The sequence below is a fragment of the Taeniopygia guttata genome, chromosome 3, assembly GCF_048771995.1.
Source record: "Taeniopygia guttata chromosome 3, bTaeGut7.mat, whole genome shotgun sequence".
Taxonomy (NCBI): Eukaryota; Metazoa; Chordata; class Aves; order Passeriformes; family Estrildidae; genus Taeniopygia; species Taeniopygia guttata.
Window position 1 is genome coordinate 95,359,083 of NC_133027.1, and position 18,262 is coordinate 95,377,344.

At 41.0% G+C, this 18,262-nt stretch overlaps 1 protein-coding gene and 1 long non-coding RNA gene across 2 annotated transcripts in view; one reads left to right on the top strand and one right to left on the bottom strand.

The window, feature by feature from the left end:
• ALK (ALK receptor tyrosine kinase) overlaps positions 1–18,262 on the bottom strand; it is a 305,662-nt gene that overhangs the window by 60,331 nt on the left and 227,069 nt on the right. The window contains exons 7-8 of the mRNA XM_030268872.4: positions 10,671–10,802; positions 9,639–9,739 (exon numbers count right to left, since the gene is read on the bottom strand). Of these exons, the coding sequence (XP_030124732.4) occupies positions 9,639–9,739; positions 10,671–10,802 (233 nt within the window). The remainder of the gene's footprint in view (positions 1–9,638; positions 9,740–10,670; positions 10,803–18,262) is intronic.
• LOC140683786 (uncharacterized) lies at positions 343–9,539 on the top strand. Its single transcript, XR_012055268.1, has 2 exons — positions 343–5,816; positions 6,410–9,539. It is a non-coding gene; the product is annotated as an uncharacterized lncRNA (long non-coding RNA).

The window sequence follows — 18,262 nt, forward strand, 5'->3', positions numbered from 1 at the left end:
TTGTGAGCAGTACAAGGACTACACTCCCCTAAGATGCCATCTAAGAGATCCAAGTTAAGATTAACAACATATTCAGTAATAAATTTTTATATTCCAGCATCAGTAGCAGCAAAAAACACAAGGAGAAGCCTGCAATAAGCAGGCATCACTAGTAATCACATCCTCATCCCCCAGATACTCTTTTCAAAAATCAGTTTTTACTTTCCATCCAAGTTTCTGTAGATTTTTCAATTAAAGTTTAGTAATAATTTGGTGGGTTTTTTATTAATTAAAATACTTCAGGGAACCATTTTTCTAACATTTTTGTTATGATAATGTAATTTAATCCATTTCTATGCATTTATCCCCATACGTAAAATTATTTCATGTAGTTTTCTCATTTTATGACTTTCTCTCTCTCATTGTGGAAAAAGAAAAACAATTTTTCACATCAGGCTAGCTTCACAATCTACAGTATATGAACATAGTCTTCTTATTTTCTTGCAAAAAAGAAGAGGAGCTAGCCCTTTGTTGATAAAGAGCACAAGTAAAATACCCATATATCTTGTATTCAGGAGCTGGGTTTCATCTCAATAACCAGTAAAGGTGAGAATGCTGAAGGAATGAGTTTATTAAAGCTACATTAACAATGGATGTTTTGGACACAAGAAAGTGTTCAGCACAGTGTCTTGTATCCATACATATTAAATAAAGCACTCTATTTTTTTTTTGCACTTCAAAGCCACCACCAAAGCCAGGAGGCTCGGAATTCAGTTTGTATTTTACAAAGGAACACCTGATAACATTACTTCCTTGCTTTGATAGCACATAACATCCATATCCATTTCTCAGCATAAAACAAAACTGCTAAATTTTGCTTGCTGTTCCTATGTCATGGTGTAAGTTTATTCTGGAAGCCAAATCAGATATAGGCATCAAAATGACAGAAGTGTTGTTATTAGTCCTAGTTTATGATCAGAATTTTGGAGTGGGTGGAACAAAATTCTGGATATCCATTGTATTAATTATCAGTTCTGAATCTGGGTAAACACTACAGTTTGTCTGCCTGTCTCCAAAGCTACAAAGAAAGAAGTGAGTTTATACTGCAAAACTGTGACAGAGACTGAATAATTTAGATGGGGCTCTTCTCTCTCTCCAATCCAAAAATCACTGGACTTGCCTGGAATCCACTGTACCGTATGACCCAAGGACTGATAAATGTACAAACAGATATGCCAGTTTGTGTCTGTGAAAGCATTTTGTTACATTATTTTGGCCATACATCCCAAACTGATGTGTAAGATTTTGAGTGTTCCAGCAAACCATCACAGGTACCCACAGCACTTCTGGGGACCAGCTGGTCAAGTCTGGAGAGTGGTCAAGTCTAACTTCCAGCTCACTCCCACCACAGTTCTGGGAAAGGATTCATGGAGTTCCACGGCTATTTCCACAGTGTCAGGCAGTGGAAACCACAGCATCAAGTGTGAGGATTTTCACCTCCAAGACACCAGAGAGAAAAAGCAGAGTCGGGTAGGATGCCAGGAACTATTTCAGATTCACAGCATGACGGCCATGGAGGAGGGCTGAGCTGATACCCAGCAACCAAAAGCAACACTGGTGACAGAGGCTGCTGACAAATATTCATGGTACAGGAGGCTAATGCCTTCAAACTTGGTGTCTGCATGGCTACTCCTGACAGCTGACAATCAAGAAGAAATAGCTTGCTGGGTATTCTATCTTTTCAAATGCTGACAAAGTGAGGCATTTTTTAGTGTGAATTTAAAGTGAAAATTTATATGTTTCAGACCCAGTAAAGTAATTTGCCTTGAGGAAACTGATCAGGACTTAACTATTTGTTTTAATAAGTTTGGAATGCCAGTGGATATTTAAAACTCTACACTTATGCCAGAGAAAGCAATACTTATTGAGAGTCCACATGTCCACTTTCAGGACCCAAGTGCCAACTCCCTGTGCAACACACTACGTAACATTTTTACTACAGGTGAGTTGGAGCAACTTCACTGTGCCATTTTGGCAGTTTAAAATTTGAGAGGTAAAGCTCCCACCAGGCAGAAGCTTTCAGACCTCTGTCTGTTCTGGAGACCTGCCAGAAGGTAAGAGGCAACATCTACATGGTCAGGAGTGAGGGAAGAGCGAGCCTTTGATAGCTGTTAGCGTAACACTAGAGCAAAAGCTGAAGCTATTGATGAATTGGAATGAATGCCTTTGCACACATGTCAGCTGTTTGAAGGAAAGAAGTAGCTGGCAGTAGATGTGGGAGATCAGCTCATTGGCAAAGTGCAATATGCAAACTCTAATGAACTGGCTCTGAGTGAATCGACTGGCACTGTGTCCAAATGGGCATTTTTGGCTGTGATTTCCATGGTTTCTAAGCTTCACAGCAGGGCAGTCCAGGTCTTTTCACACCTGCTGAAGTGAACCACAGCAGATGATGAGCTGGATACCATAGTAAAGACTTCTGAATGGGGCTGGCATTCATTCTGCAGAATACAGCATCAATGATGGCAGATGGCATTACATCCACAGCGTGCCCTGCAAGCAGAGCAGTGGCACATTTGGAAAAATCTAAATCTGGGCTGTCGGTGGAATACCCCAACATTATGCATCAAACATCTCTCTCTGTGTTAAACTAGCAGCAAAATATTCAGAAGCTAGAATCATCACTGCGAAATTAATTAAGCATAGAAGGTAGGCAGTGGCTCAATGGCACCTTGTTTTCTAGCTTTAGAACCCACCAGAGCTGATGATCAGCTGTTCATATGCAAACCCACTGACTCAGTAAATGAAACAGTCTAAACTGATCTGGGGAAAATGAACAGGAGGGAGAACCCGTGGTAAATACACAGCATATTGAGGCAAAACTCAGGTCAGATGGCTACATGTACTATACTGCAAACACCATCTGGAAGGATGCCTTCTGAGAGTCCCCTTAGCCTCTGAGTTGGTGGAATTTCTGAACTGACAAACAGGAGAGTCAATTCATGCCAGAATGAAAAAAACCCAAAAAACTAATCCTTATCAATATCAACAGGGCTTGGCAGGTGAAGAAAAACAAAGAAGGTAGATTTTCCAGCACAAGGTGCGTAATTTCAAGACCACTTAAGAACTGAGACTTCCATTTTACTTCCTTATGCAAAAAAAAAGAGAAACAAAATACCAAGAACTTTCTGGGTGAAGTTTGAACTTGCTGACACCTATGAATCTACTTTAATGGCCAGAAAAATTCCAGCATAAACTATCTCTGAGATGCCTGACCAAGGACCAATGAGAGACACTCGCAGCAGCATAAATAAAACATTCTGCAGTGACACTCTGGAGAGCTGCTGTTTCTTTTTCCTCTCTTTCTGCATGACAGTGATGCTGACTATTAGCATTATGGTCCTACCTGGCAGGAATACATACTTGGCCATCTTTAATACAAGTGAAAAAGAAAAACATACTTCAAACAGCGGTTGGAGTCAAGTATTTTTAAGAAGACAGAGAAGAGTCTACAGGCATTTTGCTCCCAAGGAACTGCAGTAGCTGGACCTCACTGGTGTCTCTCTGGCCAGCAACACCTCATGTTGCTGGCCAGATGATGCCCCCAAGTCCTTCCTCCCCCCCTCCATGATGCTCGTTCAAAGGAATTGCTCAAAATTTGCCTAACAAAGAACAGTGGATTCATGAAATGTAGACATTTATATTCTCCTAAAAAACATTACCGCTTCCTTGGGTCTTCTTCACTGGAAGGGAAACAGTAGAAATTGTTTTCAGCTGTGAATGCACTGACCCAGTAAATGTAACTCAGGCATTAAAGAAGCTTGGAAAACACCTCCTTGTTGAGGAGAAACCAAAGAGGCAATTGGAATATGATTTACACAGAATTAGGCAATAGCTGCAGACACCTTTGCCAAGTCTCAGCAAGCTTTGTACATGAATATGAGCTACCTTTGACATGTGAAGTTTATCATACTGATGATATTTTTTTTTCTTCTAGAAATGAGAAATGGTTGCACACAACAGTACAAGCAAAGACATCTATTACCACTGTTCAGCAATTCACGCTTGGACTCTTATGAATAATAAAGAGGATCAAAAGGTCTTGTTCCTGGTCTTTGGCCAGATCTACAACAATGCATGATAAAACTCTCTTGTAGTCTGCAGAAGTCTACACTTCTGCTTTAGATGAGGACTCAAGTGTGAAAGCAAAAACCTTTTGTAAATGATAGAATTATAATTAACTGATCTGATTACGTAGCTTTAAAATACCCAGCCAGGCAAGAGAATCTCAAGTATTATATCTACAGATTCTCCCACTATTTATTCTCACATTATTTCTTGCTTTATTTCAGAATCAGACAAAGAGAAAAGTAAAAGCAACAACAAAAGAGAAAGTGTTTAAAATTTTACTGTCAGAGGACTGTGGAATGACCATCATTCAAGAGATTTCAGATGCTATAGACCCTCTGCTCCAATTATACAAAAGCCAGGTGGGAAAGGGAGCAAGAGAAGACAGAAAACAGTAAATAAGCTGTACAGATTTAAAAACCAACATTTTAAAATAAAAAGTATGATAAGAATATTCTGCCAAATAAAGCACATGAAAAGCTGAGCTAGAGGCATATCTATGTTGCATTTTTCATGCTCATAAATTTTCAGTGTCAATGTTATTACCATGTACGCTTCTAAGTTATTTAAAGCTCAAGGAGCAGAGAAGAAAAAGAGACACACTCTGCAGGTGTAAGCATGGGGCTCAGAATGCACTCAAAGAATGATTTATATTATTGACTTACATGCCTTGAAAAAATTGCAGCACTTCTGCATAGAAAAGAGAACTGAATTAATAAACAGAGAGGATGAAAACATCTTTATATCTGTAAACCTGAGTGAGAAGTCAAACTTCAACTATACTGTTCTACATCAACATGTTATATTTATTTTTGAGAGAGAGTACATTTACATTCAAAAAATAATTTCAGGTGTTAAGGAAATCTGGCCCAGTTTAGTACTACCTTACATAACATAATGGTGGCTTTCAAGAAACAGGTATTTGAAATGTCCAAATAGCATCAGAAAAATATTTTCATTATTTTAAACACAGCCAAAAGCACAAAGCACATTTACTACCACAGGAATCTGTTTGTATTGTTCTCCAGCACAACTATACCCTTTAAAATATTTGACCCAGGGCCTACCAGGAAAATGAAACAATCTGGTTCCTAATCACAAAGCAGTCCCTCTTGCAGTCACCTTCCTCTATGGAGGTGCATGCAATACCATTTAAGGCTAATTTCAAATTCACTGCCACGCAGGAACAGCAGCTCTGCTGTTCCTCTCCTTCTCTCTGACAGCCCACCCCAAAGCTGCAGCTCAGCTTTTACTTATCAGGCGTGCCACTGAGATCCTGTCACAGATTCCCTCGAGCTGAGCAAAGCACAGCCTTTCTCAAAATCGTTCTCCAGACTGCTCATGTTTCTGGAGTGACTTTCAAGCAGAAGGAGTAGTAACAACCCACCACAAAATGAAATCTTGCAGGACAGATGCAAGACTACAGCCTAGGCAGGTACAACTGTACCAGCCTCTTGCATGTCTTTATGAGAGAAAGCCACACACTCTGGGAAGAAACAGGCATGTTTCCTATGATCTACAGGTACCACAACATCTTTCAAGGCCTGAGGATGAAGACATCAAGAAACATCTCTAAAAAATGGAAGGAAAAGCAAATCAGCACACATGACTGCACCTGTACAGCAAAAATGCTGGACTGAGGAAGATGGGATTGCCTTGCTGTCCCAGACATGGAGGGCCAGAACTGAGTCTCCAGCTTCCACACAAAGGTGAGTAATCCCTGGGCACCTGCAATACTTCTGCCAGCTCTCTGACTTCTTTGTGAAGTACTGAGGAGTTGGTGGCCATTATAGCTTGGATACTGTGCACACCTAGGAGGTATCAACTGTGGCAGAGAAATTAGTTTTGCCATGGGTGGTGTCTGAGATGGCAGCGCTTCCCTTGGATTTAATTGCAATGTGGTTTCCTAGGTTCCCCAACACCAGTACAGCTTCTAATGACATGCACGTGGATTTCTTCTTTAAAATGAGGAAATGCCTATCCATCCCATGCTCCTCTTTGCCCTGTCAGCCTTGTACATGCCAGCTGATTCCCACTCAGAGGAGGGGAATCTCAGTGTGGCAAAAGATGCAAATGATGCTGTGCTTTACCGCTCCAGCTCTAAAAACTCTGCCTTTCAATCAGGCTATTGTTTGGCTTAATTCTTTGCACTTCACATGCATTCCTATGCTCAATTACACGTGCTTTGCTTCCAGTGAACTTTTACATGTGGGTTAAAAGGTTTTCACTCTTGATTACTGTGACTGGTTCCAGAAGTATTTCCTGAGCTTTTTGTTGCATCTCCCCTCTCTGGCTACTTCAGGGTAATAGAGCATCACTTCATGGACTATGTGAACCACTTCCTGCATTCACCCAAGATTTAGGAGAAGTGTTACAGTCTCCCTCTTCCATACAGAGTGGATTTTAAACACAGACTTAAAGGGGTCAACAAGCAAAGGGCTCTACTGAAAGTGCAACATGAAAAAGATAACAAAAGCTGTCTGGACTGCAAGCAAGAGAGATTCTTTGAAGCCAGGATACTCCAGCCAAGATTTAATAAAACAACAAAAGGAAAGAGAAAAACTAACTGAACCAAGAATAAAGGGCAGCATCACAAACTGACTGCTCTGACCTGTCAAAAGCACTAAAGAACAAAGAAAATGAAAATATAAGGCTGCTCAAAACAAACAGGAGTGAAGTGCAATACAAAGCTATACACAAAGTGCAAGGCACATTAGGGCCAATCCCAAGTGTGGGAAAGTACAGGTTGTGTTTATCACAGTATCTCCTGTGTGCATTTTTATCCTTTTCCCATCTTTTGATGCACGTGGGGCAGTGCAGAGTGGGTGAGGCTGACGTTTCCCTTCCTGAGCTAACAAGGAGCCTCCCGCAGGGCATGGGAAGGACAGACAGCCCTGTGCTCCTGGGGACTGAGCTCAGGCTGCAGGGAGCATAAAGATGGGGTGTCACACCAGTCCTGCACTCAGTGACACCTCATATGCCAAGCTCATCCATGCTGTGGTGTCTCCAAGTGCTAACACCAACACCACTGCATACAACTGCCCAGAACCTCAGCAGGGAAGGTCTTTTGACCAGGCTGGTCACTCACCTCCTTTTCCAGTCTGCCACAATGTAAGATTAAACAGCCAGGCTCAGGGAGGAAAAACAAGCTTGAAGCATGAGAAACTTTTTTGCGGCTGGTACCCACTGTGGACTGCTTCCTTATCAGCTTTGAGTCCTGCTTTCATGAAAACCCTGGCCAAACCCCAGAATCCTCCAGCCTGGTAAACAGCACTGTGGCAGGTAAGTTTCCTCATGCTGAGGCTGAAGTAATTAATTCCTATGAACACCTCAGGCTAAAAAGCAGGGTATCAGCTTTTGCTGTGGTGGGTGTGATTGGTCTAACATGACTGGATAAAAGAAAATTAGGGGATAAGGGGAAAAAGTAATAACTGCACTGAAAAGCAGGTGCTCCAGAGCTTCCATGCATCAGGGGAGAAGAGAGGAGAGTCAAAATTATCAAATTGGGGATGTTTGCTGACCTCCTTGTTGCTCTCAGGAGAGCAAGAAGATATCTAAAGGATCATGAGAGCTGGATCAAATACAAAAGGAAGGGCATATTTATGGCCTTATCTGATGTTGGAAGAATAAATGGGTCTAATTCACACACACACTTGCTGATATCCCTTTGCAACATGAATTTTGAGTATTTTCTGTGGGATTTCAGCTGCCAGCAAATCTGTCCCAGCTGTGACATGCCAGGTAAAGCTGTCAGCAGTGACAGGTAAAAGGAAACTCATCTTTTAGTGCCTGAACTTAAGCCAGTTCAATCACAAAGTGGTTGAGGGTGAATAAATACAGGACAGCATTACAGTATTTTCACAACCTCTTTTCTGACTATAATTTCACTATTAGGAAGTTTGTTGGCACCTATTGGAGGAATAAGTGCATAGGGAGGCATATCTCTTTTCTCGTCTTCTGTTGTGTTGAGAAGCGGAATTAAATTATTCTCTGCACAGACAGATTGTTCCAGTAAAATAGAATTTGAAGCCACCAGGGATCCACTGAGAAGGGAAGCTTTTACACTATATGAAAAGCAAGAGACAAAACCCTTGCCAAAACTCCTTCACTCTTTATTAGCGACAGCTGCAACGCTGGATGCGTCCGGATGCCTTTTAGGTGCCAAGGGGAGTGACGAAGGTGGGATGGCATGTGAGCAGATGAAATACATGGCAGCTTCTCCCCCGACGGCAAGTTTAATTATTTGCAGTGTTGTATACACAAGAAAAAAAATACACAGATATTGGGGAAATCATTCACTGTGATTCCTGTCGGGTGGATTATGAAAAACACTTGTTCTTGCTGGTCCATGGCAGAACAAGGCCTTAAAATATTCAGAACCTGCCTTTGTCACAGATGGGAGGAAAAACAAGGTAGAATATATTTCAAAGACAGAGAACATGAATATATCAAGAGAGCAAAACCAGAGGCGCTTTGCTGTATGAACTGAGATATCCAACAGAAGTGAACCTAAACCAAACCTTAAGGCAAAGAACACCTTCTTCTGTATAGTTTCATTCCAGAGAACTTTCTAACACATCCCTTCTTGTCCTTTCTGCATTTTGAGATTGCTGGAACAGATTCTTTTGTCTATTCAGTGCTCAACCAACAAACAGCTGCACTGCATTAGTATCAGTTTTCCTAAATCCCTCTGCTCCAGGATCCAGAAGCTTATGGGAGATTTCTAAGTGACTGTGAAGATGTGAAATGCTTTAACTCACTAGGCATGGTTCAAAGCCATAAGTCAGAAATAAATCTTATCAGTGATTCTACAATCTGTGAAGCTACAGAATAAGAAGATGCAGACAAGTCATCTTTCTGAAGCTGCACTTTTAGGGTTAAATACAATTGACTCAGAAATTACAACCATAAGTAAGGTTGTCTGGCAAGCCTTGATGTCAGCTTTAGCTGATGTCTTGTGACTGTCTATAGTTTTTCTGCTTGAATATGAACCTGGCTCCATTCTGGATGAATTTCTCTCTGCTGCTGCTAACTTCAGCACTCCTATGAATGAGGATTGGTAGGTTTGAAGTGCAGCAGCATAAAGAGCTGCCAGCCCAAATCCCAGTTGTGCTAGAGAAAGCATGTACTGCTTTTTCTGAATGGCTCAGGGGCAGTCCTGAAGCATACTCTGTCTTGGATATTGCAAATATAATGCTTGTTCATGCAGTAAGATTCTTCCTCTCTTGTTTATGTAATGCTGGCTGCCCTACCCTCACAGCATACACACCTAATTATGAAGATTGTAATATATAATGTGATGTAATGAGGACAGGATCTGATAGTTTTTTCAAAGCACATTTTGTGGCATTCAAGCAGATAACCATATCTTTCCCTTATACAGTGGGCATAAATAAGTATGTTTTATAGAAAATAAAACCAGAGACAATGGTTGCCTTGCTACTGACCTAGTGCCTATATTTGAAAACCTGAGTCAAACACACAAAAAAAGCTCAGTAAATTGCACAAGAAAAGAAAACATTATGACTTGCCTCACAGGGGGAGTTCCTCAAAGGAGCTGGAAATGCTGCGCTGGTCATGACAGTCTTTGCTACTGCTGGTGCCTTGCTGGTGTTAAGGAGGAGTGCACAACCTGGATGAAAGAGAAGGAAGAAGGTCAAACTGCAGCACTCACCTTGGGGTTTCAGGATTTGTGAAACCTGCCCCAAGCCTATGTTAGCTGGCTCCTGCCACAGTGGAATTCCAGGAAGCAGAAGCCTTTTTCCATTTCTTATGGATGCAGCTTCACTTAGCTAACAAACATACTTGGTAACCACATGAGTCTGTCCACCTTCCCCCCACTGCTACCTTCTGTTGCTCCATGACTTCAAATTCATCCTCCTTGCAAGACAAATAATAAAGTGTATCCTTTATGAACGAAAAGTAACTTGAAAGAAAAAAATTTATCTTGACCAAAACCAAATACAGCTACAGCTCTCTGCTACTTGAATAATTTCTGTTAACAGGAGGAACAAGGGCAGTATTGGGTTTTGTCTCAGCAGCTTAAGCCTTCAACTGGTTGTATGGGAAGGATTAGAAACTGGCATTTAGGTAGGAGAACCAAGTACATAGTAATTGTACATAAAAGTGCAGCCCAAGGGATCATGAAGAAAAGAGAAGAAAAAATAGGATGTGAGCAGGGGGAAAAAACACCAGTACAGAAAAATAGAAAAAATAAATAGGAAAATCAGGAAGAAAAAACCAGATCAGTATGGTAGAGGATCAGGCAGATGAACATTTGGTATGAAGTTTTTTAGAAGGGGTCAAGATATGTATCTCATGTCAGTGGTGGAGACTGAGGTACCCCTTTGTACCCTCAGGACAAAAAGGGAGCAGGACAGTTTTGCTCAAAGCACTCAGAGTGAAAAGATGGCATTGGAGAGTAGAAAGCTGGGATCAGTTTCACTGGAGGCTGAAAATGTAAGTACACAGGAAAGCTTGCCTTGTGTTTCATTCCCTCTCCTCGCCGTGTGTGTATCATTTCTGCTCTCTGTGCTCCACACTTACTGTTTGCTCTCACACACCTTCTATGGAAGGGAAACGCTTGTGTTCCGCACTTCCGATCCGCCACGGAGAAGGATGGGACGCGGAGGAGCCTGGCATCCAGCCACAGTCCCCTTCTTCGAACGAGCAGTAAAAGCCAGAGGGAAGCTTTCCTGCAAGAAGGAAAGGCACACAGACAGAAGAAACCAGTGAGCTGGGGAGGAGGCTCCTGGGCTCACACAGAAGCTGCAGAGACTGCTTCAACCTGGTTTGGCCAGGGCATTCCCAGCTCCTCAGTCCTGTCGCGTGGAATCGCGCACGTGCCTGACCATGGGGAGGGAAGAGCAGAGGGAAACAACCCCCAGAGTGTGGCTGAGTGACTCCCCACACACCCTGACAAACCCCAGTGAGAGGACACCTCGCACTACACACCATGGGGTCTCCTAAATGCCTGGGCTCTCAGCTTTGCAGGTGACAGCTCGTTCAAGGTCACATCTTGGAGATGATTTTCCTAAGCACTGCTTCTGCAGCCCCACAGGGGGAAATCTTGGAGACGGATAATTTCTCTACAAGATTCCCTCCCTTACAGTTCAGATTTCTACTCAGCCCAGCTCAGCAACATGATCTCTTCTCTCTATGAGCACTGATGTGGCCTCAGGTAAAGCACTGATTCCTTTTGTGCCTCACTTTTTTCACCCGTGAGTCTCTTCCATGAGATGAAAGAGGATAGTTTATTTTAATCCAGACTTCCAGGCTTTGAAGACCACTCATTCTGTCACTAGCTTAGGATTTCAGTTTCCTGCTCCAAACAATAGAGCTCTATTAGCTTTTTGCCTTGAAATTTGCCAGTTTTAAAGCAGTAGTCCCATTCAAAGCAGGTTATCTCATGCCTTCCTTTTACTTCTCTACCTACAACTGCAAGCTCTGCTTACAGAGGGTGTAAAGTATTGCTCTTTTTGCTCCAAGAAAGGAGAATTATACATGAAATCTGTTAAAATTTGAAAGATAAAAATGAAATTTTATGTGCAAACACATATCCAGGATTTTTTTTTTCTTTACTTTTAACTGTTTGATAAAATCAGAATAAAAACTTCTTCATTTACAAACAGTAGGATAGACCAGAAACTTCTATCTTTGGTCAAGTGATACCACTAATTTCATTAGCTCCTCTATGAGAAGAAGAGGCTCTTGAACATATAATCTGTTGTGATTATTAATTTCTTCTCCCCCTGAAATTATATATTTATAAAGAGACTGTCAGACAATGAGGCACCAGTGTTCAAGCTCCAAATCATTCAAAATGTTTAAGTACCTGCCGATCCCCTGGCTGAGATTTCAGATCAATAAAATACCTGCTCACAGGCCCCCAGCTTTGACTCACACACCTCAAAAGGCCTTTGACTGTCATTGGCACATGCATGTGTTCCTTGGTGTACCCAGAGAAAACAACTGTGGAACACCATAACTGCAGCATCTAGACCACAAACATTTGATTTTCTGAATCACAACTCACTTGTCAGAGGAAAGTGAAACAAATCCTCTAGCTGTAGCTTTTTAGTAGGGCTAGTTTTGGACTTGGAACCTGACACTGAGGCAAGAGCCACATTCTAGTGGTATTTTGTGCAAGCATCTAAACCTGTTATGAAAAAAATCAAAACCTGTACTGAAGTTCAGGCTTTTTCAAGTTTTTCCTTTTAAAAATCTCTAAATTCATTCAGCCTAGACTTTAAATGTGAAGCTGTTAAGCAGAGAGTTACTTCCCTGTGTTTCACCCCTCTGCAGAACTTGATTATATTTCATTGCGCAGCCTGAGGCTGGGATACAAAGAAAATGACAAATTATAATGTGCCCTGAATTCCCACAGAAACAGCTTGGCTCGGTGTCCAGCTGAATTCATGTCATGGCCATTTGCTATCTAGGATGATGTAAACAAGTCAGAGAAGCAGGAGGAGTCATCTAAGCAGTAATCCCTGCCTGAAGGCCAGGAAAAGCTCACTGTTGATGAACAAGTAAGGGCATAAATAAAAACCTATTACTTTCACAGAATATTTCATTCCCTTTTCCCAAATTAATGTTTTATGAGTTTTCAGATGTCTCATGCCCTGGATGCATTTTCTTTGCTGCTCTTTCTTACCTTGAATATGTACAGCACCTGTGATTCCACGTCTTGGTACTCCACAGAGACCTCTTTGAGTACCACTTCTCTCCAACCTGTACTTCTCAATTTCATGTGTTTGTGGCTGAAACTCATGTTAGCGCAGACACTTCACTGATGAGGGGAAGCTGCTCTGACTTTATTGGAAAATCATGGAAATTAGAGGGCAGGGGTTACTTCTACTGAAACCTGCAATTTTGGATATTAATCCCAGAGACAAAAACCTCAGAAGATTTAGGCTTTTGTAAGATTAAGATACAACTTGTGTCGTACTTATGTTGTTAACTTATGTTAATAAGGTCGGTTTTATTTGGTTTGTGGCACCCCCTCTCCCTGCCTCATATGGGGCACAACTGGTTTAAACAGTCACATGAAGGCTGGGGAATTCAGATTGTTTGAGTATAATCAACCAAGGACATTTTCAAGGTTGCTCTTCAGAGGCACCCAGAGCAGAGAGGGAGAACGGCGTAGTCCAGTGAAAATGAAGCACTCTGAGAATGTAAGAGTCTCTCCTTTTATGTAGGTGGGCAAGCAGGGAAAAGCTGTTGGATGCTAAACTTGTCCTTAACCAAATATTTTCCAGCCTTCAGAATTAAATACCTTTCAAGAAAAATCTAAATAAGTTATTTTTAACTCAGATTTTTAATCCATTAATAGCAAGAGAATTAATAACTGATATAATTTATTCAGCAGATGGAGTCATCTCTTTCTTCCAAATTAGGTGTAAATCCACGAGATACTACAATTTAAGCTTCTAGGTGAAATTACAAACTGGTATTATAAAGAACAAAAGCATTAAAGACTACTCTGTATGTATGGACCTTTACCAAGTTTAGGAGGAAATCTCAGAAGCCAAACAGATCAGCTACTCAATTTAAAGAATTACAGGAATCTTAAACATGAGTTTGTTTCAATGATTGCGTCTATGCTAGGAAAGTTGGCCAGCCAAATTCTACCAGAAATGAAGCATAAAAAGTGAAAATACTTTTCAACAGTCAGCAGAGTTATCCTTTAATGGCAGATGGCTTTGCTGAGCTCAAAACTGCCAAAGGTTAGAATTCATTTCTGTAAGTATAGATTTTGATAAAGAAAGAAGCAGAAGGATTAGTGCATGCAAGACAGAAACCTTAAGAGCATAGCAGGGCCTGGCAACAGGTTGCTGCTTCAACATTTTGCTTGCAGGAAGACTCTGCTGGGCTGTATCTGGATAAAAAACATCCCACTATTTCCTCACAAAATTTTGCCTGGAAAGCAAAGTGCCCCCTTTAGAATTGATTGTCAATGCTTTTTTGGTCACTCAACCACATTATCAGAAAATCAAACTTTACAGGTTCCTGTCCTAGCTGCCTTTTGACTGATGTGTGCATGCAGTCCTCCAGCACAGCCCGAGTCGCTCCTTTCAGGAACCAGACACTTCCTTATCTCACCTGCTAAAGTGTTTAACATCCTTAAAGATTCAATGAAGCAGAGTGAAAATTACCATATAACCAAGTGATTATGAGATTTATTTGAAAGATAAAGAGGACATTACTTCCTGTTGCAGCTAAAATTCATAAAATGTGGAAGTGCAACCTCAGGAAAGACTCGGGTAACCATTTTCTTCTCAACTAGACCAGAACTCCAAACCACAAACTTGGAAACTCCTTATGGAAACAGAAAATATGGGTTCAAGTTCACATAAGAACCAGTCCTGGGTTAATTGTATCCTGAGTGAATCCTAGAAATTCTGAGTTTCTAGATAATAAATATACTACTAACACCTCCATTATTTAAAATGTTACTCTTTTTAGAATATATCCATTACTTGCCTAACATGCTTGGACTGATTAGCCAATATTTTCCAAGGATGAATCTTTTCCTGAATTTGTCACGGAAAGTAAAATAGTTTTGGACTAGCCAGAATCATATGCATCCCTTTTCAGTAAAGTTTTAACTTTTGCCCTTACTTGCTGCCCTGCAATGAAAGATTATTTAACCAAAATCCCAGATACTGTTAACTAAAAAGAGAAGTGCAAAAGTGCTAAAAATTCACCCTTTCTGTAAAACAGAGCCCTGCCCATTTGTGTTAATAAATGATTTGAGTTTCCATGTCTGTCTTGTACCACACAAAATATATTACATGTGATTATTACAGTAAGACAAAGTACGTTGGGGTTTCTTGCCGTAAGTTCTATCCATATATTGAGTGATTTGGTAAACTACTTATATAGAATTTGTTGCTTAGAATTAATAGATAAATTTGTTGAAGCTTAAGGCACAAGCTGTGAGCTTTCACCAGATATGCTGAACTTTCCACTCAGTCAAATATGAGAAAACCCTAGAGCTGGCTCAAGACAGAAGATAAGGAATTCATTAACAGAAGCGGCAACCTTGGAAAAAAGACACATCCTACCTAGAGGTAAGCAAGGGACACAATGAAGAATGGGAAGAGCTCCCAGAGCCTCACATGGGGGACAACTGGTCCAAACAGTCACACAAAGACTGGGGAATTCAGATTGCCTGAGTATAATCAACCAGGGCCTTGTTCAAGGTTGCTCTTCAGAGGCACCCAGCTCCAGCTATTACACCATTAAAAAAAGTACTTTTATAGAGGGATCTATCTTTCAATTTATGAATTCAGCAGAAACCTTGAGTCAAAACCTGCCATGGTGGCTGCCATGTGTAGTTTCTGTATCTGGAAAGGCATGAATTTACTAGCAGAGACACACCACCAGTGCTATCTGAAGTATTAATGTGTGTCTGCAGTGTATGCTCTGCAAAGTAATTTCTAGTGTGGCACTTCTATCAAGCTGGTGAATCTGTATGTCTGATCCTGAGTCAACAAACATGTGCAGCTCAGCCTCTCATCCCTCATCTGCCTCTTTGAAGCTGTCTTTTACTCCTGCAAGGATATCTGATTATGACTCAAACACGCTTTTCTCTAGGGGTCATCCTTCTCTGGTTGTACAATTTCTACATGGACTAATTGGTTGCAGAGCAGAACAAGCACCAGGATGTTTCATTGGCTGTTAATAAGTAAAGAGATGTTAGCAAACAGCAGGCTGTAGAGAGATCTCTTCAGCTAAGACAGGAACAAAATTCAAATTATTAGAAAAAAAATTTAAATCATAATAAAACCAATCAGTACCTGTAAAGCTAAAAGACTGTGAAAAGCAAAAAACTCCAACACCTCCTTGAAGCTCAAAGATAGAAGCCTTTGATAATGGCATTATTAAAACCTCTTGCCTCAGTTTTGAGCATAGCTCATCTTTTTCTGACAGCTCTTTTGTCTAAGCAGAACCATTTGGGAAACCTTTTTCTCTGCTTGATAAATCTGAATCACTTTTTACCACACTTGCAAAAAGCTGATGAAAATATCCGTGTTGCTCAGGAGTAAAATGACAACTAAAATGCTGAAAGATGACATATGTTTTGTGTTAGGCTGCCACTCAGATATATCTGACACCTCAAACATTAGATCACTTTTCTGTTTTGTGTCAGAAATCATATGCCAACAATATTCAGCACTGTAAAGAAGCAGAAGCAGAAGGATCAGCCGTAGAACTGAGCAGCTTTGTAGGTGGATAAGCAGGCATATACACAGCCTGGGCTCTTGCTCAGGCAAACCATGCTTTTTTGTTCCTTGAGTGGAAGATAGTGCTTTTTGGACCTTTTGGCTGGAAGTAAGAATTCCCATTTCCAGTACCTATGGGTGAATGCAAGCCATGTGGTCCCCTCAAGCTGGGAGTGATACTTTGCTAAAGAGCTGGCTAAATATTTTCTGCTTTTTATATTTTCTCACCGACATTCTCAGTACATTTCTTTGCCAACACAACTGCAAGTGCCATATTGCCTTGTGGAAACTGCTACAGATGAATGGAGGGAGAAAAGACAACCAAACCAAAGCCCTGTGGATAGCATATGCCAAAGAGGGTGTTTTTCCACTGGTCTCATCATGGGGTACAGGGTGGCAGCAAGGGGCAAAAGCAGAGCCACCCTCCTGATATGTAGATATGAACAACAGACCTACCACAAGTGCACCCAGAGTCTGAAAATATCAGGCAAGCACATTCCTCCAGGCCTGCCCCATCCGATGGTGGTATTTAGTTTGTACTGATCTATGATCAGTACAACTCCACCTTGTGACCTCTCTCTTCCCCCTGGGATCACTCCCACAAGGCAGAGCCACTTACGGCACACGGGAACCAAAGTTTGTCTGGGCATACAGTTGAGGGTAAATGATGTTTCTCTACTTCCAATGAAATGAAAATGCACTCAACCTTTTTAAAATTATAGAGTAGAACACAACAGAAATGCCATTATGATGCTTTAGAATTCTATTTTAAATGTCCTAGATGGAAATAACGTTTCAATATTACTAATATGAAGCATTATTGGTTCTAAGAATCTGCAAGTCGACAGTGCTGACACTGTTCCTGTGAATTTAATGTCCGCTGAGTGTGTCATTAAAGAATATAATTTCAAATTGTAACAATGTCTAAAATGATGGAGAAGCTTGCAATTTCAAGCTTTTAACTAGTTTCCTAGATGATCCCAGGTCAAACAAATGTTCTCCACACCAATAAAGTGTGTAACTGTAAATAATATTTCTTTATTAGTAGAAGTGAAATCTGCTAGAAGTTGCATATCACTCATGTTAAGTTCTTGCTAGAAACTGCAAACATGTTTTTTACATACCAAATCAACACAGTTCTATTGCAATAGCCCACAGGCCAGATCAGCTGTGGCACATATACTTTGAATAATAAACTCTCAATATTTATTTTTCTTGATATATTTGCCCTGTAGACAGCCATACAGCTGACAACCTACCTAACTATTTGTAGGCTGGCAGATGGGAGGATGCTGCAGGTAGAATGTACAGAGGTATAGAAAAAGTGATAAGGCACCTTCAAGATAGTCTAAGGAAGGTCCTAAAGTATATGAGTTCCACAGCACATTTTTGAAAGTACTCAGGCACAGCAAGTTCTTAGAAAACTCAGGCTGCTATCTATCTTCTGCTGTATGTTATTGACTATTGAAGAGAGGGTAGAAAACCAGAGGAATTACAAAGATACAGGAGCTGGTCAAAGACGAGCTACGGGCTCTACTCATTTTTCATCTTAGAAATTTTCTCCTTCCTCTCCCCTCCTGCCACATGCTGCACTACATTTTGATTAAAGGCTCTAACCAACTGCACATTTGGTAATTCTGTGAGGCATCTAGCTATTCAGGCTATACTTCCTTTGCATTTTTGATCAGGACACTGGAAGGGATGAAGCACCAAGAGCATGTTAAGAAGCTGCTGCAGAACTGATGTAGGTGAGACCAGAAATATCAAATGGTGCACTCCAGGCAGACATCCAGGAAATGGCATCTGCTATGGGGGATGCAGGTCTTTTGATAGCATCGAATGAGTCTGTTAGTGCTGAAGTCTCAGACATTAAAGTTCAAACCAATCAATGCTTCTGTAAAAGGATGGTACAACCTGGGGGTTAG